At 49.7% G+C, this 27,471-nt stretch overlaps 1 protein-coding gene across 5 annotated transcripts in view; it reads left to right on the top strand.

The window, feature by feature from the left end:
• HIPK2 (homeodomain interacting protein kinase 2) overlaps positions 1-27,471 on the top strand; it is a 171,629-nt gene that overhangs the window by 47,302 nt on the left and 96,856 nt on the right. For all 5 annotated transcript variants that reach the window (XM_054564283.1, XM_054564282.1, XM_054564281.1 and 2 more), the window contains exon 2: positions 7,705-8,788. In XM_054564283.1, coding sequence (XP_054420258.1) covers positions 7,705-8,788 — 1,084 coding nt within the window. The remainder of the gene's footprint in view (positions 1-7,704; positions 8,789-27,471) is intronic.

Genomic DNA, 27,471 nt, shown 5'->3' with positions numbered 1-27,471 from the left:
GTTTTTGAGTATTTAATAATTACTTCTAGAAGGTCGAAGTTATCAGTAGACAATAACTCTGGACAAATAGGCTGTCTGTGCACAGTATAGACGGGTGGTTAATTACTACTTTAGCATTTGTGATCATATTCCTACTGTGGAAATGCTCCTAAGTTGTCTCCAAGCAAAGCCTCAGCTTCCTGAGGACAGAGGCCCTTTGGTGGCTGTCCCCCACCCCTACTTGCTCACACCCACTCAGCAGGCTCTGGAATATTCTTCTGCTTTTCAAAAGATACCCGCCTTTCCAATCGCAGCTCGGATGCTTTTCCTCTGCAAACCCTGGCCTAACCGCAGCCCATAGCGACTCCTGCCTCTGAGCGTCTCCTGTATTTACTTTGGCAACGCAAGTGCTTATGTTGCCTAGAATTACCGGTTGTCCCTTTTAATTTGCAGTGAACTTGGCAACCCCGTGAGATTGTAAGCTCTTTTAGAGCGGTGCTGATGTCTTTAATGTCTTTGTGTTTCCTTTTGTGCCCAACCCCACTTCTTTTCTATATAGAAAACCCTTGATGCAATCACTGGTATTGTTATTGTCATTATTGACAAAAGAATTCTGTAGAGCTTGTGGTTGATCCTAAGCTGTGCTCTGCTGGAATATACTATATATTTAACATTAACAGCTAGTGGGTAAACAGACTTTGATTGAAAATAACTTAAAGCCCCTTAGACATTTACTCTGCACTATTTTAGAAATGTATCATTTGAAAATAGGCTGATTTGAAATTATCTTTGCACTACTTATGAGATATAAACTCGATAAGCAGGATGATTATCATTAACATTTTATGAATATTGTTTTGTATGTCAATGAAAAAATTTTCTTCTAGTATCTTTTCACCCCCCAGGGACCTCAAATTGTCATGTTATACATGTTAATCAAGGGCTATACAGAGAAACCGTTTTCTAGGTGTTTAAAAATATCCATTCAGGTGCATATTGCTAATAGTTATATGTCTTTGACAGTTCTTTTGGCATATTCTATAATTTTATTATCTCTTATGTGTATAATGTGATATATGAAACAGATAGGGAGGTTCCGTTAGGTATGGAAATTAATTCTTCCTTTTGAATCCCTGGTTAAAAAAAAAGAAAAAGAAAGATCTGTAGCTTCTATCAGATACTCATTATTCAGCAGAAGTGTGTGCTCAAAGGGTTTTAGGAAGTAGGAAAGCTGGTAGCTCTTAAACTAAGGTGTTGGTGGTTGTGTTCCCTTTAACAGTGGGACTGGATGCTGAGTGGTAATCCATTCCACCCTGCCAAACCAGAATTAAGCCATGTATACTCATAAAACCGGTGCCACCGTTCCCCTTCCAGTTCCTTCTCCCAAGCTGTGATAGAATTCAGTGAAATTGAGTTCTGTTTCCATGTTTTTGATCGGAGCCACACCCTCACTCATCCCTGTAGTTTCACCAGAGTCCGATCTTCCAGTAGATAACTAGGAGTGGTGAAATGCAAAGGAAGTGTCCTCAGATGTGAAGCAACTTTTCAGTTCATCTAGTTGTGAAATATAAAACTATGAAGCAACAAAGCAAGTAAGTGGGGACAGAGAGAACTGAACGAGCCAATCCTTTAATAAATGACATTTTTAAAAATGTGAGTTCAGACTTCAGCAAAAAATACGAAGTTTTTCTAGCTATTTTTTTTTTTTTAAAGGGGGAGAAATTGTTCTCAACCCTGGAAAAGAATTTCTCATTAAACCATTAAAACAAAGAGGCACACAGAATGACCCAGGTTTAAACTTCTGGTTCAGGATCTGTTTTTTTCATTTGTCATAGGAGCGTAAACCCATCCCTTGACTTCCTAGGGCCCTTATGAGAAGGAACGTGGAGAGGGTGCCCCTATTAATTAAATTGGCAGAACCTGGGTGATTCCAGACTGTCCCAGACAAAGTCAGACGTGTGCTCACCCCATCCATAAAACATCCGGGCCCAGAGCCTGGGACTTACTAAATGCTCAAGATTTTTAACCCGGGGAATCAAGCCCTGACTAGTGGCTCAGTGGATTGAGCACCAGCCTGCAAACAAAAGGGTCGTTGGTTTGATTCCCAGTCAAGGGCACAAGGGTTGTGGGCCAGGTTCTCAGTTGGGGGTGCGCAAGAGGCAACCACACATTGATGTTTCTCTCCCTCTCTTTCTCCCTCCCTTCCCCTTTCTCTAAAAATAAATAAATAAAGTCTTCTTTTTATTTTTATTTTTTTATTTTTTCCAAATACATTTGTCTCTGCCTTCCCCCCACCACTTTCCCCTGCCCCCTCCCCCCCCCCTCAATCCTTCAGTCTTTTCAAAAAATAAAATCCAGGGAATCAAGAATCCTAAGGAATTGGGCTTGAATTCAAGTGTGATAGCACTTTATGGGCATAACTGGCATCTGTGATAAAGTCTAGAAGGCAAATGTTTTAAAAATAGTACCTTGAAATACAGACTTTCCTGCCTGTTTTTTGAAAAGATACAAAATGAGCATTTGAATAAAGTAGCCAAAAGAAGGTCAGTTGCCTTCATTTCCTTTAGCATACAGGCTATTATAGAAATGCACCCTAAGTAGCTGGGGAACCTGGATTTATTTGGGGCACAAAAGAGACAGTCTATCATCTTTGTGATAATAAGAAAGAAATGACTTCTTTTAAATAATGGGTTTTAATTCTGCTACCTAAAGAATATATTTTAATGTCAATTTTATAGGAGCTGTTTTTTATTTGCCAAATGCAAGGAGGAATATATTACATACAGTTGTATAAGTTGTCTTCAATTTTAATAAATTTCTTTTTAAATGCTTTTCGCTGATCATTTTTATAGCATCCGCATAAACTTGTATCGGTAACAATAAAAAGCATGGAAGGCCCCAGGGTGTATCTGATATTCGGGGCTATGACTTTGACCCGCCTCAAACAGAGTGCCAAGGTAATAAGCAGCTTTTTAGAAGCTTTAGTTCTAGATTGTGGGGACTTGCTGCGTGCAAATGGGGGCATCTTGTCAGGCGCTACCTTGGGAGGTTACTTGAGCTTTTGCGGACCAGCCCAGGTCTGGCGACCCCTGGAGAGAGCAGGTGTGATTATCGCAGGTTTATCCCGCAGTGGTTCCCCGGGTCCCTCACACCGCTCACTCCCCACGGGCTCAAAATCCACCCTCCCATTGGATTGTAAGAGCCTCCCAGTCTTCCAGCAAAGGGGAGCAAAACCCACTGTCTTCCAGGAGCCCAACAGGGACAAAGCTGAAAATGTGCATTAAGTCCCTGCCTCTTCTGAAGAGAAAATGGGCAGATGAGCGGAGCAGGCCTTGAAGAGTACAAAAGTCAACACAGGCAGAAATGCGAATGGGAAACATAAAGGCGCCCCCTCCTGAATAACGGAAGAGAAAAGGCGAGGGTTTGATTCACCGAGAGCTAGCTGCCTGGGGGGCGGGGGAAATTGTTCCAGAAAAATACTCCCAAGGAGAAATGTTTGGACACAGACTTGGTTGTTGCCATAAGATTATTTTAAGAATAAGCTATGGAACCACCAGCAGTATTTTATTCCTTATGAGATATTGTAGAGATTTCAAAGTAGTAATAATAATATTTGCTTCCCAGACCAAAATGGCCTCTACTACAGAATCATGATAAGTCTGTATTACCAAACTCCCAGTTACTTATCATTTCACAATATATGTTTATAGATTTATGTACATATCATCACCTTGTACATCTTCAGCTTACATGGTGTCCGTCACATGTCCATTGCATCTCAATAAAGCTGGAAATAAAAAAAGAAGGCTCTATCAGAATGGTGTCTAGTTCTTGGAATGGTAGCTGTTGACCTTGTAAAGGAGCAGCCGTGACCACACCAGGCCATGCCAGAGTCTGAGGCACCCAGCGTGGTGAAGGGCATTTATAGTCATGCCGGTCTCTGCTCTGATCCTAGGCATCTGTCACCAGAGGTGGCCAATGACGATTTTCACAATTTTATGACCCTTGGCTGTCATCCCAATAAGTCATAAGCCATCTTTTTCCCCTCTGTAAATTTCCACTTCTACATGCTGGCCTTTCCACCCAAATCTTTCTGAAGCAGTGAAAATGGAGTCACGCCTCCTTTATGTAACATCAGCATATTTCTTCTGCCAGCTCTGATTGATGCCCCTCACCCCCATGCCCAACAAAAGTACTTGAGGCCTGGGGAATAAGGGATAATATAGATATCAAGGATACAGAAAAGGCTTATTTGCTTTGCCTCCTCAGTAGATAGGTTACTAAAAGCCAAGGGATCAGTCATTTCTATATTGTATACAACATCCAGAGCCAACATCCCAAAGAGGGAAGAACCATTTTCTATGTTAGTATAGAATTAGGAGGGGGTTGACGTGAACAAAAAGAGCTATGGGAAGAAACAGGTCAAGTACAGGTTCTGACTAAGCAAAGCGACACAGTCTTGTCAGCAGAAGGATGTACAGAGAGTGTGGTCATGTCACACATATTGGAGTTCGGGGTCCAAACAGGGGAGGAAGCCTCTGTCAGACCTAGGGGGTCAGGCCCAAGATGAGGTTCAGAGCAGGTGTTGGGAAGTCAGAACGTGTCCAGGCCGCAGTACAGGCAGAACCTGAATGCCGACCGACCCCAGGACAGGAACTACCTGGACTCTGCCTTAGTTTTTTAAAAAAGTCTTGGTTAGCATGAAAAGTATTGGCAGATTTTTCTTGACTTCCCAGCATGAGTCCAGGTGAATAAGTGTCTGTGACTATAGCCAGAGAAGCAGGCTCTCTTGGAGGCCAGGCCAGTTAGAGTACCTTCCTCCATCAGCTGAGTGCCTACCTTGTAAAACAAATAAACTCAGCTTAATATTGGGGAGAGCACAAAGAAGTGTGAGGTATAAACTATAGTTCTTGCCCCCAGAATATAGCCTGGTTATGAAAACATGACCTAAATGTATAAAAGTTAAACAGAACAAGAGAGAAGTGATTCAATTCAACAAGACGAGATTTTGCGAGGCAGAAATGCACTTGGAGACTGAGTGGGTAGTACACGTGGTAAGTGCCATAGGAACGGAGAGTTGGGAATAACACCGGGTTGGAGAGTTCTGAGAAGGTGTGCGATCTGAACTGTCTTGTCTTTGGATAAGTTGAGAGAAATGGTGAAGGCATGCCAGGTGGAGGAATGGTTAAGAGTGTGGAGGTGGGAAGTTGAAGAGACATTCTAGAAACTGTAAAACAGCTTAATTAGAGTTGAGGGCTGAGGAAGGTTAATAGTTGGAGATGAAGCCAACAAGGGAGTTGAAATAAAAATGTGATGGTGTTGAGTTAAGGAGTCCTCCAATTTATCTTCTAGACACTAAGAAGTCATCAGAAATGTTGGGGCAGAGTAGGGACATGCTTAGAAATATTCTAGGGAAGTTAATCTGGTGGCTGAATATGGACAAATTAAAGCTGGGGGGTTGTGGGGAGAGAGAGCGCGCGCCTGCCTGTGAGCTCGGGTAGACCAGATGTCTGTGTTTGCTTTGGTCTGACTATAAAGTGATAAATGCTTTACCTATGGAAGCAGCAGCAAGAACAGAAATAAAATGATGAATACAAGAGACTTTTTGAAGGAGAGAGTAATAAGACTTGACCCCTTCTTCACTAAAGGTAGATGCATCATTTTGGAACCAAGTGACTAGAAGGATGTTTTATGGACAGAAATGGGAAGGTTAAGTTACTAGGGTGACGTGGCTAAATTCTTAGGAAAGGATGCTGAGTTGAGCTTTGGATGATCGTCTTTGATGAGCAGGAGGCAGAAATGTATTACTAGAAGGTACAAGGGAGAGCCTAGCCTGAGATAAACGTGGGGAGTCTCCTGCAGCGAGATGACAGTTCAACCCATTTGAATGGATGGTATCTTCCCGAGAGAGAAGAGTCAAAATGTTGAAAAGGCCACCATTTTAAAGGGGAAAGAGGAAAAGAAAAAACTCAGCACACAGTTTGCAATCAGACACTAGGGAGGAGGTTACAGATTCACGGAGACACAGATAAGAGCATCGAGAAGGAAGTTGTGGTCAGCAGTATCAGATGTTGCAGAGATGGGGTGGGGGGGACACTGAGGAGAAAGATGAAGGGCTGAACAAAGGCCACTAGTTTGGCAATTAGGAAGTCGTTCACCTTGAAGAATAGTTTCATAGTGTATGTGTGTGTGAGGGGGGATAGATTAAGGAGGAACCTTGAAGAACAGGGAGCATAAACCATGATTACAGGTGAAAAGGTAAGAAGTAAAAGGGAAAAAGATGGCCTTCCAAGTTGGGAATTTGTGTGTGACACACCCGTGAAAGCAGAAGACAAAAATTAAGTCACTGGTCCATTTGGCAACACTTTATTAAATACCTACCAAGGACGTGGATCCAGTTAACAGGGAGAAATTGAGGGTTTGAGAGAAAATGGAAAGGATGAATCATTAGAATAGGGGAACTTGTAGTGCTGGGAAGGAGACGCTTCTTCCTCTGAGATGGGAGAGAAGGAGAGAACGGAGGGTGGATGTACATTCAGGAATGTTTTGAAACGAAGAGGATCAAGGAGGAAAGCAGGGCTGCTGAACTTAGGCTTCTGGACAATGTGGAAGGTGGGTGGCCTCCTGAGAGAGAGGGTGGACTTGGGTGACAGGGTGAAAAGGAAAATGTTAGGTACCACCCTGGGTAACGTGAGAGGTCAGAGACGCAGACATTGGGATGGTGCCTCACAGAAACCCACTTCCCTTCTGCTCTTACAAGAAACGGTTATGAACTGCAGCTTAGAAGACGGGCAGTGTTTGTTTCTAGTTTCACCTCTAAGAACTTACTCTTCCTCATTGTCTTATTTTCCCTCATACATTTTCTATGATTTTTTTAAATTTCTAGTATCACCGTAATTATAAATTGCACAACCGTTCGAGAGATATGCTCTTATAGATTCCTGAAGTTATCTCAATTGTGGGATGTTGGTGTGAAATAATACCTTCTAGATGAATTACTTTATTGAGATACGCATTTAGCAGAAAGAGTTAGTGATACCCATAAATTTTACTACCCACTTCCTCCAAAAGGCTGATATATAGTTTTAGACTATCTAAATGAAAACATCAGACCAGCTCCTTATATCCTCAACACTACAGAATTCATTTAAGAGTATTTTAAGACTAAGATCCCAGGGGTAATTATGGGTCACCCAGAAACTAGCAGATCATGAGTGGCTCCCTGGTGGGACCTGTGTGGCAAGATGTGTCTTCAAACGACTGAACCAAACGGTCAGGGTCTGTGACAAGGAGTAGCTGACCATGTAGGACAACATTCAAAATAATCACATAGCAGTTCCCCGGGCCACCAGATACAGTCTTCAGTTTTAGTAGGATTGCAACCCAGTGAAAATTGAAGAAGAACTTCTTTCTATCACAACAGTATTTATAAATAATGCACAAAGTCCTGACATTCTAATTCTGTAGCTCAGTCTTAAATATATTCCTGCCTCTATTCTACAAGTCCCCGCCCTCCTCACAGTGACAGGTGGAACACTGAACTACTTGGCCCCGCAAACCAGAACGTGCTTCTGGGGGGAATAGATTCACTTTCCCAACTTTGTTCAAGCGGGAGGAAAATATTCTATAGGACCCCAGCCCCTGGTCTGCGCTGAAATGAGTCTGCCGAGTTTCTTCCTGCGATGGCGACTGAAATATCTCTTCTTCCCTTTCTTTTTCTTGTAGGTATGGCCTCACATGTGCAAGTTTTCTCCCCTCACACCCTTCAATCAAGTGCCTTCTGTAGTGTGAAGAAATTGAAAGTAGAGCCGAGTTCCAACTGGGACATGACTGGGTACGGCTCCCACAGCAAAGTGTACAGCCAGAGCAAGAACGTTCCACCTTCTCAGCCAGCCACCACAACCGTCAGCACCTCCTTGCCGATCCCAAACCCAAGCCTACCTTACGAGCAGACCATCATCTTCCCAGGAAGCACCGGGCACATAGTTGTCACATCAGCAAGCAGCACTTCTGTCACCGGGCAAGTCCTCGGCGGACCACATAACCTAATGCGTCGAAGCACTGTGAGCCTTCTTGATACCTACCAAAAATGTGGACTCAAGCGTAAGAGCGAGGAGATCGAGAACACAAGCAGCGTGCAGATCATCGAAGAGCATCCACCCATGATTCAGAATAATGCAAGTGGGGCCACTGTCGCCACTGCCACCACATCAACTGCCACATCCAAAAACAGTGGCTCCAACAGCGAAGGCGATTACCAGCTAGTCCAACATGAGGTGCTGTGCTCCATGACCAACACTTACGAAGTTTTAGAGTTCCTGGGCCGAGGGACGTTTGGGCAAGTGGTCAAGTGCTGGAAAAGGGGCACCAATGAAATAGTGGCCATCAAGATCCTGAAGAACCACCCATCGTATGCCCGGCAAGGTCAGATTGAAGTCAGCATCCTGGCCCGCCTGAGCACAGAGAGTGCGGACGACTACAACTTCGTCCGGGCCTACGAGTGCTTCCAGCACAAGAATCACACGTGCTTGGTCTTTGAGATGCTGGAGCAGAACCTCTATGACTTTCTGAAGCAGAACAAGTTTAGCCCCTTGCCCCTCAAGTACATTCGCCCAGTCCTCCAGCAGGTAGCCACAGCCCTGATGAAGCTAAAGAGCCTGGGTCTTATCCATGCCGACCTCAAACCAGAAAACATCATGCTGGTGGACCCGTCTAGACAACCATACAGAGTGAAGGTCATCGACTTTGGTTCAGCCAGTCACGTGTCCAAGGCTGTGTGTTCCACCTACTTGCAGTCCAGATATTACAGGTAAGACCGTTCGCACCGAGACAGGAGATGCTGACCATCCAGTGGCACGCGCAGAGAATGTGCGGTTGCCGGTCACTGTAGGGGTGATTAAATTCTATGCCTGCGGTGGCTGCCTTCAAGTGATCAGAATTTACTCGGGAAGTTAGGATGTGGGCACATGGAAATGGTGATTAGAAGCCATGTCAGAAGGGAGCCAGGTAGAACCCTTGGCAGACGTGTTCAGAGTTGGAAGGGATTCCTGGCATCTGGGGGCGATGGGCAGAAGCAGAGCAGGGGAGCTTGGTCCTCCCGTTTGGTAGGATCCAGACATGGGTGGAGGAGAGAGGGGGACGTGCATTACTGAAGTCACTGTGGCAAGAACGCGCAAGACTCACGTAGGAGACAAGGACACTCGCCTGGCCAGAACAGAGGACCTGTGGGTGGGGGGAGCTGTGACCGAAAGGATAAGTTGGGACAGCGTTGCTGGGGTCTTAAATGCCTGACTAGGGGGCTACAACCGTATCCCTAAACGTGGAGCGTACACTGAGGCGACAGAACAGCAGCTGGGAACGGGATGCTCTGAGATGGCGTTCACACGTCCGTGGAGGAGGGATCGAAGAAGGGACAGGCTGGCCTAGGGCCCGTCAGTTTGCTCCTGGTGAGAGAAGGCCGAGTTTGGGGTCAGGGTGGTAGGCAGGTGATGGGAGGATTGTAGGGAAGTGCACAGATGTCCTTCCTTCACTCACTCCTCAAGGGTTTGCTTCACCTCCCCCCTGGGCCGGACACAGTGCTGGGACCCGAACCCAGCACAGCAGCAGTCACGTGCTGGGGGCTTAACTTTCTGGCTTCCCCCCCTGCTCCATGTTCAAACCACTGGGGCCTTTTAAAAGTAACCTGACTTGGGTCCTGATCGCCACAAACTGAATCGACATCTGTTGGGGGGGTACGCGTTTTTAACAGCATTTCTGGGGATTTCAGTGCACAGCCAGGGTTGAGAACTGGTGCTGGGGGCGAGGGGGCGGATGAGAGCGCCGGCTTCAGAGTGAGAAGCCTGGACTTGACCCTGATCCCTGCACTCGCTGAGCGGGGTGACCTAGGCTTGCGGCCTCATTTCTCTGCGCCTCCGGTTCCTCGCCCATGAACTGGGGGGGTCGGTCACCGGCCTCATGCGGTTGTTGGGGTAGTGGCGTGCTCTCAGGCCACCCAAGCACGTCGCTCCACATCGGGCACGTGCTGGGCGCAGAGCAAGGAGTGGGTGCAGTGGGGAGCAGGACGGTCTGTGGAGATGGTGATGGAAGTGGGGTTTAAGGGTCTCCGGTGAAGGTGGCAGGAAACAAAACCAAACTGCCCTGAGAAGCCAGGGCTCATGACACATGTCAGGGGCTGACAAGTAGGCAGGAAAACCAGCACCCCAGGACTCCTCTGTGTCTGACACTCCAATCTGGATGCGCTTTCTCCACACTTTCTTCCAGCCAGGGAGAAAAGGCTGGAAAGGAAGCTGGAGCCAGGTGGGTGGGCACTGTTGGCCCATCACCTGGACCTCCACCAGTCGGCTCCCTTGGCTTAGTGACATGCTAGCCTTCGGGCCAGTCCCTCTGCCCCATCCCTCCGCCTGCAGCCTCGGGGGATGACCTACAAGACAGGGTCCCTAAGTGCCCTTCTCCCCTTCCTCACCTTATCCCACTCGCAGGTCTAGCCCCTCCCCCTGTGCTCGTGGTCTCCCGCTGGCCCACCCTCGCCCTCTCCGTAGGAGGGATTCCCTGAGCTGCCAGGGCTCCTTCCTTCCGAGGCTGCTACACCCTTCCTTCCCCAGCACTTTCTTTCCCTCTCAGTCCAGGTGTGTGCCTGGGGAGGTGCTCTGCTTGGCGCTGCCTCCTGCTCACCCACTTCCTCCCCCCTCGCTGGCTTCCTAGGCCTTTGGGGTGGCTCTCTGCACGGGAGCCAGACGTTCCTCGTCACAGCTGCGAGGAGAGGCAAGATGTGAGCTGGGTCCCTGGGCTTGAAGGGAGAGGAAGAGGACCGTGTGTGGGCCTGGGCCGGAGCGGGATGGTGCGCTGAAGGATGGATGGCCGGGGGCTGGGACAGCGTGGGTGCTCCGAAAGCGAGCCCTGGGTGGCTCACCACAGCTCCCTGCTGTGTTGTCACTTGGTGTCTCGATGCGCCGATTCAGCACGCCACAGGCCTCGGCCCGGGGCGGAGAGTGAGCTGCAGCAAAGGTGGGCTGCTCCGGCTTTTAGGATTTCGTTAACAGGAATTGCTGTTTAGTGAACAGATAGTCACTCTAGTCCGGTTACTAGAAAGTGAGCGTGGCCACCTGTCAAAAGACTTTTAAAAAACTCCATTTAAAAGGCCTTGCACGCTTAGAGCAAAACTTGATGAGCCAGTCAGTTGACTCCGTGGTCCTTAAGCATGCCTGTCTTCTCCCCTTGTGCCCACGTGACAGTTTTCGCCCCGTCCCAAAAGAAGGATGCTCAGTTTTCCTTCGCTTCTGTCTGTGCCCGGTGCTCGGGTACCTGGGACGCCCCGCCCCGCCCCGCCCCTCACTGTGCAGGAAATCTGGCGTGGGCGGGAGGAACATCTCAGTCCGCCCGCCCGTGGTGAGGGCTTGTTTGCTGCGCTCCCAGGGCTCTCATTAGGCCTCCCCTTTCTGCCTCCTGCTTTCCGCTCCACCCCCCTCCCTCCTGAGGCCTGAGCTCCCAGCCACATTCCGCCCCCCCTCCACCTCCCCAGCCCCCACCTGTAACCCTTCAGTGACTGTGGCCTAACACTCGAGAACAAGAACGCTCCTTCTTTGAGGCTGCTGTGGCCAAAAATGCAAGCATCCATCCTTCGGGTCCTCATGCACCGCCCCCACCGTGTCCAGCTCTGGCTTCAAGGGCACAGTCGATGTGAACACCAGCCTGGCCTTTCTGCCTGAAATGATACTTCGTCCTGCCCCCCGCCCTCCGCCCCCCGCACCCCGCTCGTCTGAGCCCCGAGGTAGCTCGCCACCGGAAGGAACAATCTGACTGTGTAAGGACAGTCTCCAGCTGCGTCCAGTCAGTCCTGGGGCAGCCAGCTCCAGGCCACCTTTATCAAGCTGATTTTCTGATCTAGCATCTCCCAGGGGAGAGGGGTGGGGGTGGGGTGGAGCTCTTCAATCGACCATTGTTAATCTGAGAAGGAAGGTGTTTCCACCGGCTTCCTAAGAGAACGTGCCTGTGTTTGAGCTGCCTGGGGCAGAGGGGCCCTTAGGCTATGGGTCCAGGAGGGCCCAGGGCTTGGCCTCGCAGGGCCCCCCAGTATCTGAGCTGGGTGCATTTTCCCTGGGGACCTCTCACTTTCAAAGGGGAGAACACTTACATGCCCCTCCCAGTTTTAAGTGGGACAGTTTTAAGGGCCTCATTCCTGCCTAGTGACGTGGAAACAGTGTGATAGAGGTTCCTGTCCTGGCGTACCTGGACTGGTAGGTGGTGACAGCTGGGAGGGAGGGAGGAGGCGGGGCGGGGGAGGGGGGCGGTGGCTGTGAACTGCATCCCCGCCTGTTAGGCATTTGCTCGGTCGAGGGCGGGGCCTCCTGCTGTAGGTATTCCGTGAGGCTAGCCTGAGTGTGTGTGTTTCAGGAAACAAAGGCTGCATTTTTCGTTTTTTAAGTCAGATGCATGGGTATCCCCTTCCAACTTGAAGGTCAGTTGCTTAGTTAAGTGTCAAACCGCCCTGGTTTTCAAGCTTCATTATGCAGGAGAGTCACCTGGAGAGCCTGCTAAAAGCAGACTTCTGCCAAGGTCCTGCCCCAGACCCGTGGGCCCCAGGATCTGCAGGGCAGCGCCCCCCGAGAAAGTCTCCGCACGCCCCCCGCCAATATTACACACGCACGCACGCAAGCACACACAGAGTGGGAGGGGCAGTGGTCATACTTGGGCCCACTGCTTGAGAAACGCTGTTGCTCAGGGAAACGGGGGTTGATTTTCTCCATGGTGTCACCTCTCAGCTGCACTCCCCCTAAGGAGCAGAGTCATAGGTAATCCTGTTGACTGTCACCTCCCCTTGGAAGTCCTGTCATGTCCCTGTGTGATCCTGCATGGATGCCAGGGGCGGGCGGTGCATTGATGCGGGGGTACCTCTGCGATCCGTGTGACCAGCAAGCTAAAAACAAAACCAAAAACTCAGTTCTACTCTCAAGAAAAACAAACAAAAAGAAATGCTGTGCAGGCAAGAGATAGTTGGCAATTAAAGTGTGTAGATCGTTTTGTTTCTGCTCTGAGCTATTAAAAATACCCTTGTCTATTGTCTATTAGACTTAATTTGAAATACTTAAGGTCATGACTTGGACCCAGAAAGGGGGGGGGCATCAAAATTTAAGATTTAAAAAATGACCAGTAATCTGCTTTTTCATATTAATACAACCTTTCTGTCTGATTCTTTGAGTTGCAGAGACTGTCTTCAAGTACATTCTGTGGTGGTTTTCGGTCGTGGTGGAGATGTATTTGAATTCTCTTCAGGTCAGGGGATGTCTTTGGGGAACATCCATTGGGGGCCTACTGTGTGACCTAAGGCAGGAACTCTAATATGGAGGCGTGCCCCATCTCTCCAAGGTTAAAAGACACAAGCAGACTGCCTTGAATGTGATTTGCATGCTCTGATAGTGCAAATGTTTGACCTTTCAGCAGATATTCATTGAGACTCTAGGGAACCAATGATGAGGAAAACCAATTAAAGAAACTCAAGTGGAGGAAAGGTTTTGCAAGAAGGGTTAATAGGGAAGGTTTATAGCACAAGAACTGCATTGAGGTAGATCTTAAAGGAAATGAGAGATGGGGGTAGGGGGACCTGGAGCCACGGAAATTGGAATAAACAAGAGACGATGGGGAAACAGTGACACCTGGAAGGAGTTGAAGGCCCGGGTTGGAAAATGAGCCTTTAGGTGAGTGACGTCTGACAATGGCGACTTTGATGTAGGCTTGGAGCACTTGGATTTAACGAGGAGTCATTTAATGAAGTTAAGGATATTAATGAGGTTAAGCTATTGGAATGGGGGGGGGGGAGAAAATTGGGGAGAATCCAGAGGCTAAGCGACAATAAATAGTAGTTATTCAGGAATAAAGGGAAGAGGCCCTAGATTATAATGGGGTATCCCCCACCCCAAGTATGAATGTGAACACTTAGTGCTTTTAACACTTTCTGGTACCGTGATTACAGAATTGGTTTAGAGGGAATAGTGGTCTGTTTGTTTTGCTGTCTTTTGTCTATTGAGAGAAGTTCTGAAGCTCTGGTCTCTTTGGGACCAGGTGTCAAATCCCACCACAGCTACTGAGTGAAGGGCTCTGGAAGGAGAGTCAGGAGACTTGAGTTGCAATGCTGGCCCTTCTGTCCCCAGCCAACTGCATCCCACTGGGTCATTATCAGCAGAATGGCAACAGTGAGCCATCCACACTCCTGCATCTGGATCCCATCGTGGCCGGGTCCTGTGTTTATGAGACCAAGTTCAGTCTGTGGCCAGAGGACAGTTTTCTCTCCTCTGGGTTGACCTTGGCCTCATTAGTCCAAACTGGGAAGCCTCCACGAGGTCTTCCTCATCACCAGGGAACATGGCACATTCTAGAATGCCTGGCAGGCAGACCTCATTTTATTGCGCTTCACTTTATTGTGCTGCACAGATGTTGGAGTTTTTACAAGTTAAAGCAAGAGCCACCACCAGCAAAAAGATTACAACTCTCATCATTGCTACCCTCGCTTTATTGCAGTGGTCTGCAACCAAGCCTGCAATACCTCCCAGGGGGTGCCTGCATTCTAAGCCACTTCAAAAGAGAGGCACAGCTTTAGAGAGCCATAAACAGGAGTAGTTTCAAAAATTGAATAGGTTGTACAGATTATAATGTATAAAAGGTGACTGAGTAGAAGTTTGGTTTGATTGAAAAGAGCTGAAAGTGAGGTAATGCATTGCAGGTGTTAACTTTTTAAATTAATTTGTCTTTTATTACTAATACAAACAATAGGAAAAGTTGCTGGTTTACACCCGAGGATATTAAGCAAAATATCCAGCCCATCAGCAGTCTCTTTACCCAGGGAGAGGGCTATAAATACGGGAAAGCTTTTAGGGTTGCAGCACTTTCCTGAGGACAAGAAATCAATAAGTTATCTTGGCTGTTAGGTTATCTTCAATTTTCCCTTTCTTGCCTCTTCATTCTTGAGCTGTACAGTGAAATAATTTGAAATTAAAATCTTCTTTATTATGAAATAATTGAAGTCGGAAGCTGTGTATGTTTGTGTCTCTCTGCTCAAGCGCTCCGGACCCCCCCGCCCTCCCTCGACACACACTCACTCTCAGATGACACAGCATAAACCCACACGTGCCATATACAGGCATAGGTGTGCTTGTGAGCTCCTTGGTGACAGAAGCTAACATGCAGCTCTGGCAGAGATGTTGCTGCGCACGGATGCCCACCACATGGAGGGAGGCATGCACACATGTGCAACAAACACGCACATCGATGCGGAGACACACGTGCACACCTTCAAAGACATTGAAATACCTCGTACCTTCACAGGTCACACGAGCCAACCAGAGGTCCTCAGAGACCAAAGGCTCAGGTGCGAAAGTGTGCCAATGCCCCAGAAACTTGGCCCAATTTTCCGCCTTGCTGCAGAGCTGCCAACCTCATGTCCCCAAACCTGAGGACAGTAGGGCTGGAACCACTCTTGGGCTCCAGGTATAAACCAGTAGTCTTCAAAGTGTGATCCAAGGGCCCTCCTGTCCCAGAGTCACCCAGGTCCTTGTTAAAAATGGAGGTTCCTGGGTCGCAAAACAAATCTAAGGAGCAGGCTTTCTGGGGTTCAGGCCAGGCGACATACATTGAGACGAGCTTCGCAGCGAATTATTTTTTCACTTTATGCCTGAGGCCCTGAGATCAGAGATGGTCAGAAACAGTGAAGGGAAAATGAGATGAACTACTCTCCTCCCTTGTTCTCCATTTATGCTCAATAGATGTAGATGCCATTCTGCGAGGCTCCTTTGTGGAATGAGTGAATGACTAACCAGCTGAAGGAAGGAAGGAAGGATACCAGTCAGTGACCTCACATGTTTATAGCTCAGCTGGTGCTGTCACACCAGGAACCCTCACCTGTTCAGTCCTTGGAGTCTTGCACACAGTCCTTTCTCTATTCTCCAAAACCTCGGGCACACGGCATCTGGCATCTCGGAACCCTGGGTCATAATGGGCCCCCAACATCAGCCTCTTGGGGAGCATACACATCTCACCAAAAATGTTCATTCCCATCTCCCCACCTGTGAGACTTCAATTTGCAACCTGAAGACAGCTGACTTGGCATTTAACAGATGAGTTCCCCGAAGTCAGCCAACAGCTGTCGCGTCCCATTCTCCCTGTACAGAAGATTAGAAGTGGCTTCCCCAGCACGGCGCAGGGGCCGAGCACAATGCCATCCTGTGGGCCTCTGACCTCTTACCCGCTTCCCTGTTTCTGAGACTTTATGGACATGCTAGACATGTGCCCTGTACCTGTGGCTTTGTACTTCCCAAACCTCTTTGGGGCTCTTTATTCTTTTCTCTTATAAGAGAAATGTAACAGCCGTCTCTGAGGCTGGTAGAAGGACTGAGGGAGCTAGCCACGTGTGTGCGACTCACCTGTGTGCACTTTACCTGGCACACAGCCTGTGCCCCAAGCCCCGGGCCCCTTCCGCAGTGTGTGTGCCTATGTTTAGCATTGCTTTTATTTGGCCTGGTACTGTTCCTCGCTGTCAACACCCCCAGCACCCCCAAGCTTCTCGGGATCATCTTCGTTTCTTCATCATCGCTGTAGACACGTGGAGGCCCAGCATGGTACTTTACAGTCAGTAGGTGCATAATTAATGAGGGCCTGTGTGTTTGGAGTGGGTTTCCTCCAGTGTCAGGAAGGGACAGTGGCCAGCCCAGCAATGAAGGGGTTAACATGTGAGGAGAAGAGTGGCACCTCTTCCCTGAGTTGGGAGGGAGACTTGGGGAAGAAGGCAGGCGCACTATTTCTGACCTGAGGGCCCGGCTGTCCCTGTCCTGCTGCGCTGGCACGCCAGCAAGCACTGTGACTGTGTGACTTGGAGCTGTGAAGTCTGTCCTCTTTGGGCTGGTCACAGAGGTCTCAGGAGAGGGGGAGCCTGTGCCCCAGCGGAACCTCCTGGGTCTCTGTTGCCTTTAATACCCGCCATGACTTCCTGCATCCACTCCCCTCCCAGCTCTGCGACATCAGAAGGGTCAAGGAGCCGAGACTGGAGTGATGCTGAAGGCTCTCTGCAAAGAGTGTGAAGGCAGCGCGTGTGTTGTGTGCATGGCATTCATGTCAGTACAGGTGTGGGTTGGATGTGTAAGCACGTATTGGGTGTGTGTGTGTCGGGTGTGTTGTATATGTGATGTGTTTGTGTGGGTGCGTGGGTGGGGGTTGTATGCGTGATGTGTGTGTTGGCGTGGGTGTGCTGACTCTGCACGTTGGTGGCAGCTGGCAGACTGGCCCGTAAGCTCCCTGTGTATGGAGCCCCTTCTGGTCCTAGTCCATGTGACTTAGGAAGTGTACTCTCCAGGTCACAGCCTTAGTTATGTAAATGTTGACTGTAAAAAAAAATTTTTTTTTGGCCAGAACATGAGGTACAAACTGTTTGGGGCCCCTTCTTTGTCATCCAGTGACCTCCAGTGAAGGAGTCCTCTTCCCTTTGTAAATTAGAACTTACATTGGCAAATAAAAATGCACAAAGTGTGAACCCCTAGAATATAAATAGATGCAGCACCGAGAGTCAGGTGTTCTCCCTTGTGAAAGTCAAATGTTCACCCGGAGCAGCAGCCAGGTGATCTGGGGGTGACGGAGCTGCTCTGTGTCCTGATTGTGGCGGGGGCACCACAGAATCTGACCATCGCCTGAAACTCAAAACTTACATCCAAAAAGTAAAGTAAAAAATGTTGTTAATTTAAAATCTATTTACCCCTCAAGACCTCTGAGGAAATTGTTGATCATGTTAAACCCTGAAACCTTATCTTGCCTAGTCTTTCTTCCTGTTTTTGTTTTGCTGTGTTGCATTCGAGCAGAAGAGATGTCCCTGTTCATCCTGTCACAGGATGGCCCGCAGGGCGACAGTCATTTCTGGAAACAGCCAGACAGGGGCACCCACAAAAACAGCTCTGAGGCTAAACAGCTGCTGGGGCCCAGAGCATTGCTATCAGGCAGTGTCTTTGTTGTGTGTGCACTTTCGTTGTGTAGGTCGTGGACTTGTGCTCCAACAGTTAGAGACAGCGACCATTAGAAACAGAGATATGACAGCCGTTACCTCTGATATGCCAAGACTCTGGAAATCCAGAGAGAAGACGAAGCCTCTCTGGAATTGGGCCGTCCAGCCCTATGGTGCCCGCAAGGCCCTGCCCTTGGCTCTTCCATTATTCTGGCCACGGCTGGCACACTCGTGTGTAAAATGAGACAATTTTCCCTAAAATAGTTTTTCCAAAACCAGCCTTTCCTTATAGCCTCCCCTCTGAGGGGGTTTTCGTGGGTTTTGTGTAGAAGTAGCTGGTTTTGCAGGTATGGGTTATTTTGGATGCAGCGGGTCACCCTGTCTGTGTTCGACGTGACGGGCCCGGGACCCCGTCCTTGGCCGCGAACCCAGGCTGGCTGAGGCTGGCTCCCGGCAGAAGGACCTGGTCCCCACCCCACCCCCCGCCCAGTAACTGGGCCGCGGCCAAGGCCGCCTTCCTCCTGCCCCTCCCTGCTGACAGGAGCTTTTCACTTGTTTGGAAGAAGCAAGAGGGTCAGCAGCATAGGAATGTCATTTCACGCCATCCCCTGCGGTTCGAGACACAGGTGTTCTTTGCCCCTCCGGGCAGTGAGGTGGCTGTTTGCACATCCAAGGGCGTGGCCACGTCGCCCTGTTTCCCCTGCCACAGGCCCCGCCCACCGTGCCACTCAGGTACGCTCCCTGCACTCGTGCCAAGGAACCTTGCGACGGCCCTTCCTTGCCCTTAAACGTCCCCTCTTGTTCCTCAGGGGACACTCCCTGAAGCCTCTCCCTGGATTTCGTGCTCCTTCCCCTGGCGCCTCTCTGGCTCCCACAGCCTGGGTGCTAACCTGGAGTTCAAAGTCCCGGCCTGCGGGCCCCAGCCTTCCCCTCGCCCCATGGGGCTCAGCACCCGGCCTGCCATGAGCTCACTCTGCTCTTCCACTTAGGACGCCTCGCCCCACCCTGCCCCGCCCCGGCCCCCAAATCCAGCCCCGCTCCACCCATGTGCCAAATTTGTCACAACCAGAAGTGATTTCTTTTTCTGCAAAACAGGTGGACTCAGTGTGATCCGCCTAGTTAGTCCTTCATTCATCCACTTGGTCTCCAAGGAAATTCTACCCTCCCCCAGCCAGAGTCTGGCTGGTAGACCCTCTAAGAACCAGGGCTGATGTTATCAACCAATTTTACAGTGAGCTGCAAGGATTAGCTGCCTCCGGCTTAGCCTAGGGAAGGGACCTGGAGACCGAGACCTGGGTCTCAGCATCCTGCCAGCTGGGCAACCTGGAGTGAGTCTCTGAGCCTCCCGGCAGCGCCATTTCCTCAGCTCGCTGGGCCAGGTGCCCTTCCACACCAGGACCTTGGGAACCGCGAACGTCTGTGTAAGTGTGAAGCATGTGTTCAGCATCACACAGCTCCCCTGCGTCTTGCAAAGAGTGGAGACCGTCAATGTATTATTATTTCTCAATAGGACCTGCCGGCCCCCTCTTGACTACGACTGGCTTTTCCTTTTTCTTCTCTTCCTTCCCTTGTTTGCCTTCCCAAGGTTCCCCCAAGCTAGTCCAGGCGGGCACATCAGCAGTAGATGGGACGCCTCCAGTCGTCACCACACTTAGACTCTGGGGGACACAGTTAAGCAAAAGCTCAGCTTTCAGAATGTTGCCAGTTAATCGCTTTACTGTCACATGTCAAGGCTACCCCTGCAAGAACTGTGTTCGTATGTGACTCTCAATCTGGGGCCATGCAGATCCAAGTGAGGCTCTGTTGGCGCTGTCAGAAACAGCAAGATTGAAGAGAGATTTTTCTCCGAGAAATGTGACGCTAACATTTTTTCCAACTCCTTATGTTTATATTCCGTGTCATGGTCTGTAGAGAAAGACCGTATCTTCTCTCACGGCTTTGTTTTACACGCTGTGGTATCACACACCTACCACGTGTGGGACGCTGCCAACGCCCAGGGGACACCAGCCCCGGTGTTGGGGATTGGCGGCAGCTTCTTCGGAGAGAGAGAGCCTCTCTCTGGGCACACCCATTTGGGAGGAGGCCTCAGAAGCGGGTACGCACCAGAGGAGTTAGCAGAGGTGCCAAGTGGACCACACCCCCTCCTGGGAGGGCGAATGCCATCCAGAGAGCCTCACATGAGAAACGAATTAAGACGTAAGATCATTTGTAAGCCGACACGGGCAGGAGGTATAAGTGCAGAAACGCAGGTTTCAGAGAATACAGCGCATGCTTACCCACAGGGAACATCCATTAAGAAAGATGCGCGCATAGCTCTGTATGTGAACTAAACTTACATTTGTGTTGCCTGGGCCTTTGGTTGCTCTGGTGACACCTGTTGTACCCACGAACATTGCTGTACATGACTGTCATTATAACTCTGAGGGTAGACCCTGCAGCAGCTCCCTGTGTGGTCAGGGCCTTGCCCGGAGGCCCCCACGTGCTGCTCGTGGCTGAGCCAGGAGCGCGGCCTGTGCGGCCCACTCTGTCCAGGCAACTTCTGCTCCCGGGCAGAAAGCTGGGGACATTGAGGACCCTCAGCCGAGGTGAAACCCCAAGGACGCAGAGGGGCAGCTGCCAGCTCCTCTGGACAGGCCCAGGGAAGTGTTTGATCCAAGCGGTCACCTGCCCTCCCACCCTGTACAGAGGGCCCTCGCAAGAGTGCGGGGAGTGAGCCATGACTCCTTTTCCCCTCCTGCTGGGAGTCCCCTTGCTCTGTTGTGCAGGGCCACTGGATTTGCATTTTGCTCAGTTTTGCATGTTATGTTGCTCCCTCCCTGTCCCAGTGGAAGTGAAACATGATGTGTTTGACATCTGGACAGCGCTGTGCCTGCACCGCCGGTGACATGAACGAGGCCGTGAGGCCCGGCGGCGTGGCTGCACAGCCTCGGTGCGCGCGCATGCTGCAGGGCAGGTGCATCCCCCCACCCCCACCCCTGCACAGCCCCGCTGACTGGGGCCGCGGTGGATTCAGGCACTGGTTAGCCTTGGCCCCAAGAGCTTACCCCTAAAAATGTGAACAGGATGGATGCACGTAACTGAGATGCCAGGGAGAAAGCAATCGGTTCATAAACTCACTGAAGTTCAAGTGCTGCGCGCTTTCATGCTGGAAAGGACCACCTGGTGTGTCGCTCAGAGGGACCCGTGTGGGCACATCTTCCCCCGGGCCAGACGCTGCCCTGCCCTCTGTCAGCAGGGCATGCCCAAGCCCACCTGCTCCTTGATGAAACCTCCTCTGCACACAATCTGACTTCTTGCTGAGGAAGGAATGCCCGCTCAGCCTAAGTGTGGTTATGGTCGCGTTCTCCAGGTGCCAAAGAGGAAGCGGGGAGGGACCTATGCATATTCATGGGATCCCTCTTTCCATCGAGCTAGACTCACCACACTTAAATACTTTCCATTTTGCCTGCACAGCGTGAGAATTGCTGGATGTGTTTTGCCACAGAAATGGAACATTTCGAAGGAAACGTGACAGCGTTGCCTTTCATAGCAGGAAGGAGGGGAGCTCTTCTGCGGGAAATATGCCCCCTGCTGCCCTCAGGGAAATGAGATGGTGCCCTGGGCTGGCGAGAGTGGTGGAGGACCCCAGCCCTCCACGTCTCCCTGTCAGCACGCCCGCTGCCCAAGCTGCAGACCTGCGTTCACAGAGCCGGCGCCGGCCCCACAGGGCAGCACGGGGGTCTGGTCGAGATGGGCTGTGGGCTCGGTGGTCTGCGCCGCTTCTTGCTTTTCTCATCACGCGTCCTTCGAGGTCTCGCTCAGGTTTCATTTCTGTCCGTCGGTGTTGGGCCACTCTGCTCTCCGCATCTCTCCCTCTCCCTTGTCTGCTATAAATCCTGCTGCATTTAAAATCGGTGTTCCATGCCTCCTTGCCCTGGGTGGACTTGGTGACTTACATCTGTTTTTGTAGTTGTGTCCTAGGCACCAGCGGGGTTGTGAATGCCCTCCGTGTTGCTCTGGCGATTAACACGTTCCCCGCACGGGATGGTGGTGCTTGAGGATTAGCGATTTCAGCAGGCCAGCGAAGGGAAAGCTATTCTATAAATCCCCTAAGCTTTTCATGAGCCGCAAAGGTCAGCATTAATGAAAATCATTTCAGGAATTTTTTTTTTTTTCATAAATTAGCTATGCTTAAAAGAACTTTTTCAGGAACCTCCATACATGGATGGTGGAATGTAAAATGGTGCAACCACCTGCGGGAAACAGTATGGCAGGTCCTCAAAAAGTTAAACATCAAATGCCCATACAATCCCTGCCATTCCACTCCCAGGTATCTCCCCAAAAGAATGGAAAACAAACACTTGTGCATTCATAGCAGCAGCATTCACAATAGTCAGAAGATGGAAGCAGCTCAACTCTTCATCAGTGGATGAATATTTGCAAGTCATGGTATATCCATACGATGGACTATGAGTCAGCCATGATGGGAGGAAGTCCTGAATGTGCCACAGTGTGGCTGTGCATTCAAAACGTCGTGCTGAGTGGCAGAAGCCAGACACAGACGGCCACATGTTAGAGGATTCTCTTTCTGTGGAATATCCAGAACAGATGACTCATAAAGGAAATGCAGATTGGTGGCTGATGGGCCAAGAGGAGGAAGAATGGGACGAAACTGCCCAGTGGGAAGTGGGTTTTATTCCAAGTCAGGAAGACGTTTTAGAACTCGGTAAAGGTGGTGGTTGAGTAACTCCGTGAATGTGCGAAATGCCGCAGAATAGTTCACTTTAAAGGGGTTGATTTTATGTTCTGTGACTTTCACCCCAATAAATTAACTTTTAAAAAGAAATAAAATTTTTTCAGGCTGAGAAGTTGGCATGGGATGAGACTTTACCGGGCACTGAGATTTAGGCCCTCTTTGCTTTATTCGTAATGGGACCTAGAATTGTTTAAAACACCAGCTAGAATATGAGGAGCTTGGAGAGCTATATTCATGTAGTAGGTATAGGAGCTGATGTTTTAAATTCCTACAGAGCACAGTTTTTAGGATGACTTATACTTTTCTGGTACTAGGCTTAAAAACACTAAATTTTGTTTTCCTGGATTTTGCAAGCCAAGCTTTCTTTGAGGCTCCCGGTGTGTGAAAGTGAAGGCTGGTATTGTTCTGGCAAATGTGGTAACACCTGAAGAACAGGCTCAATATATACAACGAGCTAGGGGTTCCCTGAGCCCCGCCAGGAGCCTGACAAAATGTGCTCTCCCCACCCCCTGCCGCCGCACCCCCTCTCTACATCTTATGAGGGAGACTAATCTTTTGGGTGGGGGAGACTTTTGTTTAAGGTATTTTAGTATTCCTAATATATACGATATAGTCGATTTTAGAATTGGCAGAGCTGAAATAAAATTCAGCAACTTACCGTGTGTCCTTGGGCAAGTTACTTAATCTTTCCGATCCCTACACCAGGGATACACTGTCTTATAAAAAGGTAAGGATTAAAGGAAATTCTCACATGCAGTTCCTGGCCCATGGAAAGACACAGAAACATTAACCTCTCTGAAGACGACGATGCTGTGAAAGGACGTCACCTGCAGAGGGCCACTCGAGGGAGACACAAGTGTTCCCTTCAGTCGGGGGCGTTGGACTCCCGCTCGCCCATTGTGCCCTTCCTCACCTCTCTGCTCCTCTGTGTCACAGCCTTTCTTTGCACCATGGTTTCGGGGAAGCGCAGCGTACCTGACTTTTTCTGGTTTTCTCATCCACCATCTATCTTCTCAAATCAATGAAGACTCTGCAGTTCCCCTTTCTGGCCTCCTGACCACCACTTACATAATTATACTTCATTCTCACAGGCCTTTCAATGAAAAAAATTTGTATGTTGCCGCGTGCGTATTTACATATTGGCTTCCCCCGCCACCCTCAGCAAAACCAGCTGAAGTTCAACAAACATCGCGTGATCCCTAGTTTTCCACGTGCCCTCTCCTTGGCTGTTAGTCTGCAGTTCACTCTCCCCTTCTGGTCGGTTCTCCCAAGTCTTAAACATTCACAGTATGTCTGCTCTTCTCCAAGTCTTGATTTGTTAGTACGTTTCCGTCCCCCTTCGTTCAGGAAGCAAGGCGACGTGCCACAATGACTCCAAAGTGGGCCTAGGTAGGAAAATTCGCAGCCACTGCGACCAAAGTAAGGCCGTGTTAAGTGGGATAAAGTTTTGTTTTTGTAGCCATTTTATTCCCCAGTCATGATTTGAGGTAGTTTGTCCAGAACATTTCTTGCAAGGTGTGCATGATTTGAGGTAGTTTGTCCAGAACATTTCTTGCATGACTATTGGTGATCTCCCTTGTTCCCTTGCTCAAGAGTGTGTTCGTTGGCCTCCTGGAAGTTTGTGACAAACTGTCCTATATATCATTCGGTAGAACAGCCCTATGGTTCTTCGTTTTCTTCTGTCCTCTCGGAAAACTTTTTAATGTCCCCAAGCTCAACCAAGACTCCTCTCTTTATCATGAATGAGTACAGAAGTTTCTCTCCCTGCCGCACCGACCTCAGGTCATTGGGTTGAATCCACCACATTCCTGGTTTGGCTGGCCCCAGGACGGGGGGCGGGGGCGCGTGGTGGACTCCCCAGGGCCACCCAGCTAGCCGGGGAGGAAAAGCGGCGGGGGACCTCTTCATGGCCATGCAGGCATATTTGAGTCTCGGCCTGCACGCGGGAGCTGCCGGCTGCAATGGTCACTTTGAGGACGAGGACCGCCGTCCTGGGAGCCGCTAAAGGCAGAACACGTGTGGCTGCTGCCGGTGTGACTCGGGATGAATGTTAACACACTCTATGTCACTTTCATTACTTTTTTATTGGGTTTTCATGGAGATGGTCCTCGCGAGTGAAGTCCATGTGCTGAGCTGTCGACAGGCAGTTTGTTGTCTTGACAAAACAGTGAGCCTCGCAGCCAGAGGTGGGGGCAGCCAGCCCAGAGACACGCCAGCCAAAGTGGCCGGCCACATAGAACAGGGTGAACCTGTGAATCGTTATGTTGTAACTCTCACCCGAGGGAGAGCAGCACTATCGTTCTGCAGCGTTGCAGGAGTTTCTCACGTGGCCGCAGCTGCCCTGCAAGCAGTCCCAGGCCCCGGGGTGGATGGGGCGTTGCCCTCTGCCCCCGGCACTGCGCCTCTGAGCCCTCATCCTCCGCCGCCTCTGTTCATCCAGCATCTTCCCAGCCCACCAAAGCGGGCCCTACCCGCCCCCCGCCTTCTCGTGTGTCAGCATCTTTCCCTGATCATGAATACGGACGGCACTGGCACATGCAGGGATGCCTGGGCCAGCAGGTAACGGTAGACGCGTCCAGACCACGGAGCCCTGGCCTGCGGCCCTTTAGACCCAGGTAGACCAGACTGGAGCTCCCACCTGGCTCCAGGGACGAGGGTGACCCTGCCCTGGGGCCTCCCTCTGGAGCGCTGAGGTGTGTGACGGCGTGTGCCACAGTCAGTCATGCTACCTTTGTGGTAGAGATGGGGCTAGGTGACAGAACCTCATCGTCACATAGCTGGCATCTTGTGGAGCGTGTGAGTGCGTGTGTGTATGGGAGAGAGGAGCCTGCCGTGTGAGCGTTGTAGGGGGACGGATTTCACGGACTGTATTTGTTTCATGAGTCAGGAAGATCAAATGAATTTCTGCTAACTCGAAATTAAATAGTCTATTTCAGCCAGGTCAAAAGAGAAACCTGAGAAACCCAAAGTACTGTGTAATGCAGAACACTTAGACTTAACCATTCTTGATTATTTATTGACTAAAGAAAAAAAGAACATTCCTGCTCTCTCAATTCCAGATTTTTTTCCCTCAATTTAGAGATAATTACTTCAAGGAAAGACCATATTCTTTATGCATGTAGAAGTTGCTCGTTTTTAGAGTTGGATTATCGCTTTCATGTGTTTGGTTTGCAGTAAGCATTTATTAAATGCCTGCTGTGTACTGGATGCTGTACCTCAGTACTCTGATGAATGTAGGTATTTTTATTGATGGTTGTATGTGTCACTCAGTATTGGAGAATAAAGAATATTCTGTTTGTATAAGTGTTCCAAATGATAGACTGTATCCATTTTAACCCCATACTTGAAATGGTTTCATTTTTCTGGACAGAAATCTAGCAAGAAGTGACCATCACGCCCAAGGGGAGATGACCCCGACATATTTAATAAGTAATAAGCACCGGCCACAGGCCCCCATGTAATCCTCATGACAACCCTCGTTATCCCCACTTAGTAGATGAGAAGACTGAGTCTCAGGAAACCAGCTGCCAAGCAACACAAGGCTAGTAGTGGTGCAACTGGGATTTGAACCACAAGGGTCTGACTCCCAGATACAGGCTCCTTCCACCAAAGAGTGCCCTCTCCACAACTGAGCCTTCTCTTCATCCCTCGAGCTTGTCATCATGAGTGTAATGAAATGTGCCCAACTACAGAGGGGCACTTCTGTATTCTATTTAGATGTTTAATTCTCTTTGCTCCAAAATTAAAAGGGTCCTGTTACCGCTATTCATTGAGTTCTTAAAATAATAACTAGAGTTACCATTTATTGAGTACCTATTATGTGCCAGGAACTTCCGTGCATCATCTCTGTTCTGCAGAACTCGGGCAGCTAGATATTATCCCTGTCTCATAGCTGAGGAAACGGGCTCAAAGAGGTAAACTGCCAGCGATCAGGTAACCACTCCACGGTACAGCCGGGTCTTTCTGCCTCCAAAGCTTTCACGTTTTCTCAGGCTAGTGGGCCTCTGGTCCCCTCAAGGCTCCGCCACCTCTGCCTACTGCTGTCCCGGTGCCAGCAGCCCCTTCTCCCTTCCACTGCAATGTCCCAACCTGTTCCTGACTGCAGAGTCAAGTAACCAGACTTGTTAGAGGTAATGAAAAAACACTGGTGCAGGAGCCAAAGGACCTGGATTCCAGCCTCAGGCCGGACATGTGACCTTGAACAAGTCATTAACTCCTGGGATTTTAGAACTGCGTCTCCAGTCCCGCTCCCCTGCCCGGGTTGGGCACTTCCCACCAACGCGAGAGAAGCTGTCTGCTCCGTCTGCATAGTGTGTGCAGACTGAATTCTGTTCCGTGCATATGGATACAACTTGTGTTTTTTTCTGATGTATAGAGATGTTCTTGTAATTCATAGATTGAAAAACATTGCTTGGCTGCTGTAGCTGGTTGGCATTTTGTATTTTCTCAGTTGAAGAGAATTCTAAAAGTATCATGACTCGCACCCCCAACCCCCTCCCGCCCCCAGCCCCAGTTTTACGGAGAGGACAGAGTTCCACTTAATGTCCAGGCCACAGTCCCAACCACAGGGGCAGCACCCGCTCTGCACACCTCGGCAGGATTGCTGTCCATGTCCAGGACGTGGAAACACAGCAGGCAGAGGGCACAGAGCCAGCTCAACGCCGGCGTTTGTGCGGCCAGGCTCTCGGAGAGGGCCTGGCGCGCTGTCCGTGGCCGACGCTCATGAACTTGGCGCCTGGGCTCCAGGACATCTATTTGTGGTGCACAAAGGATTTTGGAGTTT

This window comes from Pteronotus mesoamericanus, unplaced genomic scaffold, assembly GCF_021234165.1.
Source record: "Pteronotus mesoamericanus isolate MK-2021 breed Mesoamerican mustached bat unplaced genomic scaffold, CSHL_Meso_final scaffold_85, whole genome shotgun sequence".
Classification (NCBI taxonomy): Eukaryota; Metazoa; Chordata; class Mammalia; order Chiroptera; family Mormoopidae; genus Pteronotus; species Pteronotus mesoamericanus.
Note: the sequence above shows the minus strand (reverse complement) of the source record. Positions and strands in the feature narration are given on the sequence as shown.